Source organism: Pseudopodoces humilis, chromosome 24 (genome assembly GCF_049639895.1).
Source record: "Pseudopodoces humilis isolate 2021_Gansu_Grassland_sample_001 chromosome 24, ASM4963989v1, whole genome shotgun sequence".
NCBI classification, from domain to species: domain Eukaryota; kingdom Metazoa; phylum Chordata; class Aves; order Passeriformes; family Paridae; genus Pseudopodoces; species Pseudopodoces humilis.
The window spans coordinates 7,160,259-7,174,386 of record NC_142223.1 but is presented as its reverse complement, the minus strand read 5'-3'; the positions used below and the strand labels follow the sequence as shown (position 1 = coordinate 7,174,386).

The window sequence follows — 14,128 nt, the reverse complement described above, 5'->3', positions numbered from 1 at the left end:
AATAATTTGAAACTTTCTACTATTTCTACTTCACACCACTCTCTTTGCCAGCCACAACATAACTAGGCAGAATGATGTTTTTTCCAGAATGTCATCCAGAGTGGCCATGGCTATACTGGCACCAAGAAAAAGCATCGAGAACTGCTTTTCACAAGCAGCTCCTTGGTGCTGCCCCTTATAAAAAAGTTTTTTTAATGGTCTTGTATTGAAGAATTAAAAATAAGTAAAGGGCACTTTGAAAAACAGCTCTGTTCACCCTGGGCAGCAGGTCCCATTGCTCTTTGTTCTTCATCTCCTCTTGCACTTCATGGATACGTTTTAGGGACTCCAGACTCTCATCCAGCAAGAAAGTTGTGTCATTTATCAGCATGTTGATGTAGCGAACAAACTGCTTCCCAGAGCTGAAAACATCAAAACACAGGTATCACGGCAGAGCAGGTGGGTGTGCAGAGCAGACTGCAACCCCAGCAACTCCTGCACTGTTTATTTCCAACAATGATCCCATTCCCCAAGCCAAGCTGATTGTGGTGTCCAGAACTCAGTTTAGAACACTCCAGTTCCACTGGAAGGGGATGCCACGTGAGATAAAAGAGAAAGCAGCATCACCCAGTCCCAATGGCAGAGACCTCCTCAGGCCCCTGCCCAAGCAGCCTGCACGACAGGAAGCTGCCTGAGACAACCTCTTACTCACTTGAACTCTTCCATAAATGTACCATGGTGAGCTATGTTCTGCCAGAGGCTTTTGAAAATGGTGCTGATGTGGTAGCGGATTGTAAACTTGTCATAGAACTCGCTAGTGGCTCCGGTATGTTCCACATCTGGAAAAGAGAACAGATCCCAGAACCTTCCCACCAGGCTTCACTGGCAACACAACTCTCCCTACTGCCTCCAATGTGATGGGCTTCAAGCACCCAGAGAAACTTGAAGAGATGAAATTCAATTCCCGTTCAGAAATTCCCATTAGAATAAGTGCACTATAAATTTTCTAATCTAAACCCAACCTCATTTAGGAAGAGAAACCCCCAGAAATCAAAATATTCTGCTCTATTCAACTCTGCTCTTCATCACACAGTCTAAAATCTCACTAAGAAAACTCTGGGTACCCTACAAAAATACTTGGTTTTGTTATCAAACAAAACATCCAAATCTACAGGACCAGCAAAACTGTAACAAGAAGTTTTAAAATCCCAATATTCCTTTAGAGGCAAAGCAAAGAAAAAGCTTTAATTCTGGAATCTAAAGACCACAAAAACAATTGTCACATCAATTCACACTGCTGGACTTGTCAGTGCACAACAGCTTGTGAAAGGACTGGAATTCCCAAGGCTCCATCTAATGCTATTTCCCCCAATTCCTGAGCAATAAAGCCTCATCTTCACAAGACTCAAGATCTATCAGGGGTTTTTTGGTGTGTTGGGGTTTTCTTGTTTTGTATTGTTTGGGATTTTTTTAATAGTTACAACAGCTAACAGATCCTTTGGCCTTAGAATACTATTGTGCACTCAGTGAGCTACAGACAAAGCACTTACCTGTGTAAAACTTCATCAAGGAGGGAACTAACAATTTAGTGGAGAGAGGGTGATTCTCAATCATTTCAAAGAACTTCTGTGTCCGGGGCTGAACAGCAGGATTTGTCATGAACATGACTTCCACCAGCTTGGCTACTAAATAAGGATTTCGGATGTAGTTCTGGTTGCACAGCATCACAACAAGGAACATCACTATGTCCTGAGTACAGGGCTCATACAGCACCTGAGGAGCGTATCTGGAAACAGGAAAACTAAATGAAAAAAACCAACCCTAATGTCCTACTTCTAAGTCATGGCTTTTAAAAATATATTATTCTAATGATGATTTAACATATCACAAGATCAAAAGGTCTCACTGCAAACCATAAAGAAAATTCCTGGGGAGAGAACCAAAAAACTTTCTTCCAAGAAAAATCTAGGTTAAAAGGGACTGTGGAGCCATCAATGCATTATAGCTGCAGCAATGCTGCCATGCCATTACCTTGTTATATAATCAGAATATTAAATGCAGATAGTTAGAAAACCACTTTTACACCCTCACTTTATACACGTGCCACCTCCCAAAGGACAAGTCGTAGTACAAGTTTCCTTCAAATATAACTTTACTTACTGTACAATAAAAAATAAAAATTCAGCAACATCTTCCACGTAAAACTCTGGCAATGATGCAAATACTTTCGGAACCTCAGGAGTTAAAGGCAATTTTACACTGTGAAACAGAAGAGACAACAAACAGGACAGTAAACCAGCAGGATTAAGCAGAAAGGGTCATGTGCTCCATGGGATCCCTTTACAAGAATCTTTAGATTTTTACGTTTTTAGAACTCCATGTCAGTACTCCAAGGGTACCAAACATACCTGAGGGAGCCCCCCAAACCCAAGCTGACATTAAACTCTGAATAACAAACATATTCCATGCAAGGATCTACGTCACCAACCACATAACAATGCAGACACTGTAAGCAAAAATAATTCTAGAACTGCTAAATTCAGTGAGCAATCTAACATGATCTGAAGTATCTTTGATACAACTTACACAGATAAACCTGACACTCACTTGGGATAGGCAGGGTCAAGAATGCGAAGCATCAGCTGGATCACCATGCCATAGAAATTCAGGCATCTCCTGAGGAAGTTTTCATCCAGCAAACCAGCATCTGCACAAGCCTTGCACCTCACCAGTTTCTGCAGAACATGCACACAAAAACTAATCCAGGGCAAGACAGCATAAAGGAATGTGAAGCCTCTTCAAGATAATATCAATAATAATAAATCTGCGAATCATGACAATTATACAGTGGTCTCTTCTTACAATACACTCTCATTTCAAGAAAATAAGGCACACAAGCCCCAACATAGCAAGTAAAATAGAATTTAAGAGTTGCATGGACAGATGTGCCTTTCACAAGCTTTATGGGAACAATGAAAGAAGTAACAAACATATCAAAGTGGGAAAATGTGTGATTAAAGCCATTTTGGTGCTACAGCTCAGAAAATTTGTGCCAATTTCTATGAGGAAGATCTAAGCAGAATAGGCCTTCAAAAAAAAGAGCACCTCATCTCTTACTCATCTTTGCAGGAATTCTGTGCGAGATCTGTGACTTGGGAGTTCCTACTTGTGCAGGGACTGTGCACACACAGCTACTCCTGAACAAAGCACAGTCCCTTTGCTTGGTCGCTCTCCAGTTAAGAAACACAGAATTTCATTTTTGGTGTTACTTTGAATCTTAAATTCTCACTGATGTTATATTCTATAATGACCACCATCCAGTGCAGCACTCCCAGGGGTAAGAGTTTCAAACCCACCATTTCCAAGCAGCGTAAGAGAGAAGTTGTTAAACATTAGGGCACAAAGTCAACACACACACAGCCACAGAAGCTTTTAGCTGAGAACTGAATCACTTACAAACCTTAAGCTGTGTCTTGCAGCGTTTCAGCATCTCTCGATGTCTGGTGGCCAGAGGAGAATCCTTCCACTGACTTTCATTGTTTTTTAAATCTTCAACAGTCCTGAAAACCAGATGCAGGAACTGGTTATCATGACAGAGGGGAAATGTGCTGCCAGCACAAGGCATTTCACTGACTTATCTGCTAAAAACCAAGGAAATACAGCAAAGTGGGGAAAAAACTGATAATTTTCAAAGAAATTACCCATTATCATAACAAGAGAAATAAGTTGCTTTTGTAAATGCAGACTGAACAACTGTGTAGCCAGAACTCAGAGGCACCACATACACCAGCTCCAACACCCATGGCCATCAGCCACACCAGAGGGATGAAACACAAGGGTTCTATCCTGCTTAACAAACAAATTTTCTCCCCTATATTGGAAAAAAAAAAAAATTGTCTTTTTCCACACTGAAGAAGTCTATGGTCACTCTAAAGGAAGGTTAAAAGGATGCCATGAAAACTAAACCTTTACACAAGGAAAGGATGGTTTACTTAATGAGACAGAGTTCATTCATCTTCTAGTATCAAAAAGGAAACTGGAAGACAAAATCAGCTAAGGAAGAAAAAGGTGAAAGTCTTGCAGAAAGTTTTGCTAGAAACAAGAAAGTTGCAGGTCTATATCCTGCATATCTTCCTCCTTTCTACTATTGCAAATGATTTATTTGAGTTTTGTTCTACACTTCCCATGCTGCACTCCCAAGAAAACTCAGGCTTGTAGAGGAGTTCAGTGAATAGTCCATAGTCTCCCTGTGTCAGTGTAAGGACCAGAAGGTCAAGGGGGTTGATAATTCCTCCCCTTCCTTATCCATCTTCTTACACTGCCCCACAGAAAAGAGAACTTAAATATACATTACACACATCATTTGCATTAAAAAATTCTACATATTCACATATCTTAATCCTTTTCAGGAAGTGCAGCTGATTAGAACAAAATTCATACACTGAACTGCATGTATACAGTTCCTTTTCATCCCTTCTCTAAACACCAATTCTCTTTCCACATCAATCTCTGCCTACAGCAGACAAATATCCAGTGTAATTTATTTACTAACAAGATCTAAAGATGTTTCCAATGTTGCAAGCAACCAAGCAATTCATGGAAAATGCTGAAGCCCAAGCTCCTAAGCTGTCAGTAAAGCCAAGAGCTCTTCACTCTGCACTGCTGGATGGGGACTGCTGCATCAGCAACTCCTGTGAAACAATTCTAAATAAGGAAAAAGCAGCAATTCCTTTTTCAAGCCAACATATGGCTTTTTTACAAGTAATCCACAGGCTGTTTATAGGAAAATAGATATACTGACTCTTCCTGCTCTGCTCTCTGCTGCTTCCTAGGTTCTTGGCCTGCATATGCTTTAAAAATTAAATCATTTCAGATGCAGTCCAAAAATCCTGTAACGAACTCATGGCATTACTGCCAAGGAACATTTACCAAAATGCAATGAGTGTAATTATAAACAATGGAAAATACTGATGATACAAAAATCTGTTCTAATTTTAACAGAGTATTCTTCAAGGTTTAGCAACTGTGTAAGTCTATTTGAGTTTATGCCAAGAGAAATGGAAAACAGGAGTATCCTCATGTTAACACCAGAATGTATTTATCATTTTTAAGACAGTAAACCATATGCTGAATTACATGTAGAGAACAATATTTTGAGTTCACTGCTGAAGGCTTCTTTCCCCCGTCCCAAGAGTATGAAAAATTCTCCTGCCTCAGAAGCTATGGGGAAAAAGGCAAATATCTTCTGAGATGTTCAAAACAGGCACAAATCCCAATGTCTTGTTTCTGAAGCCACAAGTCACCTGCACAGTGACCTGATTATCAGCCAGGTAATGCTGATCCAGCTCTGCCAGAGAGCCTGAGGCACTGATGCCCACGCCCCGCCAAGCACACCAGAGATTAGTGATAATGAACTCTGTTAACTGGTGTTATGAATCCTAAAACGTTCCACAGAGAATTATCTCTTAAATAGAATGGTCTTCTCACAAACTTGAGCTGCCACGTTGAGCTGCAAACCTGAGCTGCAACCAACACCCTCCATCTCACTATTACCTGAATTCCTGACAAGCCACAGTCCCTCAACGCACCCGAAAACCCCCGAGGGCCAAAAGCAGCAGAGTACCAGACAGCCTACAGACAGGTCTGTACTCAGCACCAGCTCCACCTAAACTGTCACTGTGATTTCATTCAGCTTGTCAGGCCTCCTGCCCTGTGAGAGGGGACACGGGGGCCACCTGCAGCCTCAGCCCCCCACAAGCCCCTCTGCCAACCTGTTGAGCTCCCTGATGGCGCGCAGTCTGCGGATGTACCGGCGGCAGCTGGGCAGGATGGAGAGGTGATGGGCGTGCAGCGTGAGGAAGAAACATTCCGTTGGGAACTTCGGCTCAGAAAATGGAGACGGATCCCGGTCTAAAAGACAAAAAACAGTAGAGGTGAATAAATTAAAAAATTAACTGTCTTATCTAGGGTGAGACCTCGAATTTAACTTTCTTTAAAACAAGGAAAAGCAGAGAGCATCAAGAAAAGAGATTTAAGAAAAGGGAATTCTTTGCTGGAATCAAGTACTTCCATGTACTCTGTATCAGAAGGCACAGAAATGCTTAACATGTCTCAGTAAGAGTACTAACAAAGTTCAGCAATCCAGGCTGCAACCTCCTCCATTGTTGCTTTCACTCTTGTCTCATCTGTGGGAAGCTCGATTCGACACCTGGGATGGAATATGTACATGGGATCAACCGTTTCCAGCTTTATCTTCGTACTCAGCTGCTGCAGTACCCAGAGGAAGTTGAGCATGAAGCCATCTGTAGACACCAAACGATCGTCTGTCTGTGGGGTGAGAAGGAAAAGGGCTGAGGGTGTGAGCTGAGCAGTACAGGGGGAGGTACAATGCCAAAATCCCATCCCTGTGGTTTCACTGGAGCCCAGCCACTCCATATCTGCACTGCTCCTTTTAGTGACACCAAACAAAGCCTAGCACTTTACCAGCTGGGAAAGCAGGGTGTTGAACAGTCAGTTGGGATGATGCCCTCCAAAATGGGGCAGGGCAAGTACAAAGATTTAAACACGTAATAAAGAAGCCCTGTTAATGAAGTGACATCTCAGTTCTAAGAGAGGAAATAAACTGTTAAAATAGGTAAACCAGATTAATTTCAGAAATGGAAAATGTATTGAAACAAAGAAGACAGGGCTTATTGCCTGTGGTAGCAGGCACTCAAAATTCTTTTGTCCTCCATTCCAGACCACCACTACATGAGCCATCTAGTGCTATTTGTGGCTGGATGAATCACAGGAAGAGTATTTCCCTTTATTTACCTGCATTTGGGCCTTCTTCATGTTGGCATTGACCACAGCTGCCATGTAGCCGAGAGCCGCCTCCCGGGTGTCCCCGTTCAGCAGGATACTGTGCAGGATCTTGAACAGCTCTTGCTGCAATTGCAAACAAACACCTCTCAGCATCACAGTCCTGCTTTCTGTTGGTCTGTATTTTTATGTTCTACAGAATCCACAAAACTCAGCAAAACTTCTGTTATATAGTCTCATCGCCACCTTTATACATATGTTAGTTATGCCATTAGTTAAACCAAAAATGTAAATACAAGAGTAGTGCAACACACTACTAACACAGTATGTGTTTACCCATCCTTTAACATGGACTGTAACTCATTACTAACTGATCTGATATTCTGATATTTTCTGAATTGGCTTACAGCCTTAGAGAAATATTCGTAGCACTCTATTTTTTCTCCCTAATCCATTTCAGCCATATCCTGAAAGATTTGTGATTTAAGACAGAAGCAAATTTTTTTAGATTATATTATTCATCTATATCAAGACCAAAAAACCCACATATTATGCTTTTTTTTTTTTAAGGAATGAGAATACTTACCCTTGCTAATTCCAGGTAATGTTGCAAAGACTGGCTAACAACCCGGGTGTTCTCAAGAGTAATGGCAGGCCCTGAGAAGTACTTTTCAACTACTTTGTTCTGAAAGTAAGATGAATATTGGCAAATATATGCAAATGTTCTGGGGAAGTAAAAAAATCCCTCACAACAAAAGAACCCCACCATGCTAATGCCAACATCCTTCTGTGACACTTACATCATCTTCAGCAAAGACAGACAGACTGAAGAAGGCTCCAAGGTAGGAAAGTCTTTGCAGCTCTCTTCCTGCACCTGTGCTTAAAGATTTAGGCAACCACAAGGGCAAAGAGACAACCTAAAAATAGGAGAAACAGCAAGTTCTTCAAAGCTGCTGTGTCAGCCATCCTGCTTTGTCACCTTCAGTGTCTGCCACATAGCCTCGAACCTCCAACAGTCAGGCTGATGGCAAAATGGAAACAATCTCCTCAGTATTCCAGCAACCCAAGCAACTCGTGTTTGTCTCAGTTTTAATAAATTCTCAGGGTAAAGGACTCCCTCTACCAGCTTAATTTAAACTATTGTTTTACATGAGAGGCTCCAGTAGCTCTGGAGAACATTATCAACAGTTCTGGAGGACATCATCAACAGGGATTGTACAACACCAAAATAAGCGACATGGTTCTTTTAACACTTGAAGAAACTCAGACTGGAAACACTCACCAAACTGCACATGGGGTGTGTTTTCCCAAACTTGATTTCACAAAGTTCACATAGTGCCTATAAAGAAATCCAAGTAAAAATTACTTTTTTGAGTAATTCTTCAGTAACCTGTCTGCAACAAACAAGCTTACTATGACAAACTGCTTAAAGAGCAGAACCTTTCTCCCTTGATCAGTGCAAAAGCTTCACAATCACAGTGAAGATGTCCAAAGAGAACTAAAGCACACCCTGCTCCATTTTGGCTTTTACATCTGCTCCAAGTTGTCTCAAAAAAGCCAACATGTCTCGCAGGATAACAAATTATTGCACTTATTTCAAGAATTAGCTGTGCAAATTGTTGTTTGCTCATGACAATGCCTATGCTGGACTCCTGACCTGTCCCATTAAAACTGTTGCCATTTGGTTCAATAAACTGTATTAGTTAGCATTGGTTTGACATTAGTAGTAGTTATGCTAAGGCTTGGTAGGCCACATGTAACCTGCAGATGAACTATACGGCAGATATTGCAAAGTAAGCAGTGTAACTAGGAGATAATCTAGGAATGTACTTTTGGCAAAATTTAAATGTCAGGGAGATAGTCGTACCAGGTAGTGAGAGAGAATTAAGAAATTATGGTGATGAAGAAATCGTGTAGAAAACATATAAAAACCCTGTGATTTTTCTGTGAAATGGGGCTCTGTCTTTGGACGCTAGTCCACAGGCTCCCGGGCCCTCAATAAAGCACCGCATAAATGACTTCGGTTGTTTGTGTTTTCTTCGGATCGGGCAACAGTTTTCTGGCGACCGCGGCAGGACTCCGAAGGTGCCTGGGGCGGTTCGCGTTCTGATCCACTCCACGCCGGCACCGAGTGATTCTCGGGGAGTCATCGGTTCGTGCCCGACCCCCGCACCTGACGGACGACTGCAAAAGGTAAGCCCGAAGGTGCTTTATTTTTTTTCTGGTTTGGGTGCCTGCTCATAAGACGAGGCGGCGATCCTCGCAGGGTTGGGCTAAGACGTCTGGTTGGTCTGTGCAGCCTAGGCGCCGGCTGTCAGACGCGGCGGAGGCTGCGCAGGTCCGGCTCTTGCCCCTCGCGGCGTCGAGAAGCGGCAAGTTGGATTGGTCTGGTATTTATCTGGTATTTATTTGGTATTTAGTCCTTTTGTTTGTTTATTTTGGATATAATTGTTAGTTGAATTTGTTGCTGCTAAAAAGGAAACTACCTCAGTATTGAAGTGATTGTTGTGTGAGTGCGTGGTATGATTGATTTTGTTGGACTGTTAATATTGATTGTGGTTTTTTATTGTTTCATATATTGCTGCATATTGGTTGTTGCTATTGGTTACTGAGTTTTTGTACGGCTGTGAGTAAGGTATAAAATGCCATTCAAGACACTTAAGTTTATGGTTCAGTCTAATAAAGGTATCCCAAGAAAATTATACCCGCTGGGATGTTTACTGAAGAGGTGGAAAAGTGAAAGGTTTTTCCAGGAGATGAGGAAGGACAAAAAGATTGACTATTGTAAACATTGGTGGGCCGAATATCGGCGAGGAAGGGCCGTCATGGCCAGAGAATGGTACTGTAGATTTTGACACCATAAATTCGTTAATGCGCTATCTGGAGGAAAATGAAAAATGGGATGAAATACAGTATTTAGACCTGTTCCATTTACTGCGCCGTAAGAAGGAGTGGCAGACTGAGTGTGGGATAATGGTATTAGAGATGAAAGAATCCAAGTGCGGGGGTTGTAAAGAAGGATCTAAATGTGTTCGTGCTTAGCCTTAACCTCTCGACCAGAGGAGGATTTGTCTTTAATGGTGTCACCCGGTGCGCTCCCTGCTTCACCCACCCCTCCTGCTGTCTTAACCCCTCCTGCTGTCTCAACCCCTCCTGCTGTCTCACCTCTTCCCTCTGTCTCACCCATTCCTCTTTGTATCCACCGTTACCAGAAACCAGTACGGGGGATGAGGATGAGGGTGAGGAGGGAGAGGTGGCAAATTTAACGGCAGTACCGGGGAATGTTAAGAAAGTTGTTATCCGACCTAAAACCCCCTTCCCCTGTTTACTCCCCAGAATCGGCGAAATACTCCGCTTGCGGCACGCACTAGAAGGGACGTAAAAAATTACGGGGAATCCCAGCTTATTGCCCCTTTAAGAGAAGCTATAGGACCCCAAGGAGAGAAAGTACTTGTGAAAGTTGCCTTTCTCCCCAGGGGATCTGGTGATTTGGAAGCAGTCAGCAGGCTGTTACCGTGAGAATCCGGAGAGGGTAGCCCGGGTGGTCAAAATGATAATTAAAACCCAGAATCCAGATTGGAATGACATGCAGGTTTTGCTGGATACTTTGATGGATTCCACCGAAAAGGAGATGGTGCTACGGGCAATGAAAGAGCGTGCTCGAGAGGAGATTAGGCTGCGTTGTACAGTAGAAACAGTAAATGACTTAGTTCCGAGCGATGATCCAGGGTGGGATCCAAACAGGGTCGGAGGAATGGAATCCATCAAGGTGTACCAGGAGTTGTTAGTAGAGGGAATTAGGACTGAGATGCCTAAGATGATAAATTGGTCAAAACTGTATTCTGTCAAGCAGGATAAAAATGAATCTCCCTCGGCGTTTTTAGAAAGACTTAAAGAAACTGCTAGACGCTTCACTGATTTGGAGATCGACAGTGAAACAGGAAAATTGCAGCTTGCTTTAAACTTTTTGGGTCAGACACAGGGAGATATCCAAAAAAAAAAAAAAAAAAAAAAAAAAAAAAAAAAAACCCAAAAAAACTGCAGAAATTAGAAGGACAAGATACTCGTGATCTGGATAAAATGCTAGAGGTGGCTTGGAAAGTTTATAATAACAGAGAAAAAGAAACGGCCAAGAAACAGCAGGCGAACATACTAGCTATAATGCAGCAAGCCAGTGAAAGGGGGGGGAGGCAGAGGTGGTTTTGGGTGCGGTCGTGGTTCTGGACGTGGCAGGGCAAGATTCCAGAATGTTAAATTTGGAGGACGGGGGATGGCCCCTCCTAGTCCCCAGCAAGGAGAGATTGCTCCCAATCAATGTGCGTTCTGTCGTCAGATAGGACACTGGAAGAATGAGTGCCCAGTGAAAGCTGGATTGGGAGGAATGCCAGTGAATGCACCAACAGGTTATCCCGTGAATCCAGTAGGTAGCACCCAAGCATTTGTATTGAGAAATTATCAGAATCAAAGCTGACTAGAACAGGACTTGAGGGTCAGGATTGATATTGATGGGAAAGAACAAGAGTTTATCGTGGATACGGGGGCAACGCATTCAGTTTTAAACAAAAGGTTAAGACCTATCAGCGATACTACCATACAGGTAGTGGGGGCAACAAGACAATTAGAAGAAAGACCCTTTTTTTTTTTTTTTTTACAACCATTAAATTTGAGATTTGGAGGAAAAGAATTAGATCATCAGTTTTTGTACATGCCTAATTGCCCCAAGCCATTGCTTGGCAGAGATTTGTTGTCATCATTAAATGTCAGAATCATATTCGAAAATGGGAGGGTAAAATTAGAGGTTCCGGGAGAGGAAATTGCTAAATTGTTTGTAATAAAAGAAATTGATCCCTCTCCTATTCCTATTGAAGTAGATCAAGCTGTAGTACCTTGGGTATGGGAGACTGGGAATCCAGGAAAATCAAAAGCTGCTCAGCCGGTGGTAGTAGAATTAAAAGAAGGAGCTCAGCCAGTGAGAATAAAACAATACCCAATCAAGTTAGAAGCTAAACAGGGTGTCGCTCCTTTGATAACTCAGCTTTTAGCACAAGGAATTTTGCAAGAATGTGAATCAGACTTTAACACTCCTATTTTTCCAGTTAGAAAACCCAATGGTAAGTATCGGCTAGTGCAGGATTTGAGGGCAATTAATAACATTACTAAAGACATTCACCCAGTGGTTGCCAATCCGTATACTTTATTAACATCTGTGTCAGAAACATTTAAATGGTTCTCTGTTATTGATTTGAAAGATGCTTTCTTCTGCATCCCTCTGGCATTGGAAAGCAGGAAATATTTTGCCTTTGAATGGGAGAGTCCTGATACTGGAAGAAAGAGGACAGCTCACCTGTGTCTCGACTGCCGCAAGGATTCAAAAACAGCCCTACCTTATTTGGAAATCAATTGGCCAATGAATTGGTAGAATGGTCGACTGCTGAGGTAAGAGAGTTACCTTCCTCTTATGTCATTCTCCAGTATGTGGATGATATCTTTTTAGCGACAGCAGAAAAAGGAATGTGTCTGAAATTGACTATTGCTCTGTTGAATATGCTGGGCCAAGCTGGCTACCGAGTGTCAAAAGAAAAAGCACAGCTGATAAAAGAAAGTGTAATATATTTGGGATGTGAAATCACCCAAGGCCAGAGACGGTTGGGAGTCAATCGAGTGGAAGCTATTTGTGCTATTCCCCTTCCCAGGAACCATCAAGAACTAAGGTCCTTTCTAGGAATGGTAGGGTGGTGCAGGCTGTAGATTCTGAATTTTGGACTTCTAGCTAAACCATTATATGAAGCGTTGAAAGAACCGCAGTTGAGCTGGAATCGACAGAGGAAAAAGGCCTTTGAAGACTTGAAACAGGCATTGAAAGAAGCTCCGGCATTAGCCTTCCAGATTTAAACAAGGACTTTCAGTTGTATGTGAATGAGAGACAGAAAATTGGCATGGGAGTGCTAGCTCAGAGACTTGGTTCCTGGAAACGCCCGGTAGGGTATTTCTCGAAGCAAACTAGATACAGTAAGTGCTGGTTGGCCTCCATGCTGGCGGGCAGTTACGGCCACAGTGATCCTCATCCAGGAAGCCAGGAAATTGACTTTGGGAAGGAAAATAGAGGTATTTGTGCCTCGCATGGTACTGGCAGTCTTGGAACAAAAGGGGGGGTCACTGGCTTTCATCCAGCAGAATGCTGCAATACCAAGCAATTCTGAGAGAACAGGATGATGTAGATCTAAAAATGACTAATCATGTTAACCCAGCAGAATTTCTCCGCAGTGAGCAGGAAGAAGGAGAATTAGCACATGACTGCATGGAGGTGATTGAACAAGTGTATGCCAGCCGAATGGATTTGAAAGATGTTCCAATGGAGGATCCGGATTGGGAACTGTTCACCGACGGGTCCAGCTTTGTAGAAAACGGTACCAGGTATGCGGGATATGCAGTGGTAACAGTTACCACTGTAGTGGAAGCAAAAGCTTTGGCTCCTGGAACATCAGCTCAGCGAGCCGAGATCATTGGACTCACTAGAGCCCTAATGTTAAGTTCTGGAAAGAAAGTGAATATATGGACTGATTCTAAATATGCTTTTGGGGTTGTGCACATTCATGGCGCCTTGTGGAAAGAACGAGGGTTATTGAACTCCCAAGGAACTACTATCAAGTATAGAACTGAAATTCTAGCCTTGCTAGATGCAGTACACCAACCTAAAAAGGTTGCAATAATGCATGTGAGAGGTCACCAGAAGGAGGAAGGAAAAATATATCGAGGAAACAAATTAGCTGATGTCACAGCATGAGAAGCGGCCAGAGAAGTGTGGACCCAAATGGCCCTGATACCCACTAAGGTGAGTCCTGTAACTCCACATTTAATTCAGGAACCGAAGTATTCCCCGGATGATGAAAAACTAGCATCGCTGCTGAAAGCGCAAAAGAATGCAACTAGATGGTATGTAACAATCATGGGACAAATTGTAGTTCCCACCCGAATTATGAAAGCCATCTTAGAGACGGAACATAATAAATGCCATTGGGGAGCAGAGGCATTGGTAACATTTCTAAAAAGAGAAGTAATTTCTAACCAGAAGTTAACATTGGCAAAACGGGTGAATGCCATGTGTTCAACTTGTTTGAAGAATAACCCAATAATTAAGAAACAGATTTAGTTAGAGAAATTACAAGTGAGACCAGAACCAGGAGATTACTGGCAAGTAGATTTTTCAGAATTACCGAAAGCACAGAACTTTAAGTATCTTTTAGTGTATGTATGCACTTTTTCAGGATGACCTGAGGCCTTTCCTTGTCGCACCAATCAGGCAAAGGAAGTGGTCAAAACACTGTTGAAGGAAATTATTCCAAGATTT

The 14,128-nt window shown here is 42.4% G+C and overlaps 1 protein-coding gene across 2 annotated transcripts in view; it reads right to left on the bottom strand.

Moving 5' to 3' along the window:
- The window catches only part of UBE4B (ubiquitination factor E4B), a 42,882-nt gene that overhangs the window by 6,024 nt on the left and 22,730 nt on the right, over positions 1-14,128 (bottom strand). For both annotated transcript variants that reach the window (XM_014259209.2, XM_005530461.3), the window contains 12 exons: positions 8,063-8,119; positions 7,581-7,697; positions 7,367-7,465; positions 6,793-6,906; positions 6,108-6,306; positions 5,751-5,889; positions 3,440-3,539; positions 2,587-2,714; positions 2,140-2,238; positions 1,530-1,765; positions 692-818; positions 257-401 (listed from right to left, as the gene is read on the bottom strand). In XM_014259209.2, the coding sequence (XP_014114684.1) occupies positions 257-401; positions 692-818; positions 1,530-1,765; positions 2,140-2,238; positions 2,587-2,714; positions 3,440-3,539; positions 5,751-5,889; positions 6,108-6,306; positions 6,793-6,906; positions 7,367-7,465; positions 7,581-7,697; positions 8,063-8,119 (1,560 nt within the window). The remainder of the gene's footprint in view (positions 1-256; positions 402-691; positions 819-1,529; positions 1,766-2,139; positions 2,239-2,586; positions 2,715-3,439; positions 3,540-5,750; positions 5,890-6,107; positions 6,307-6,792; positions 6,907-7,366; positions 7,466-7,580; positions 7,698-8,062; positions 8,120-14,128) is intronic.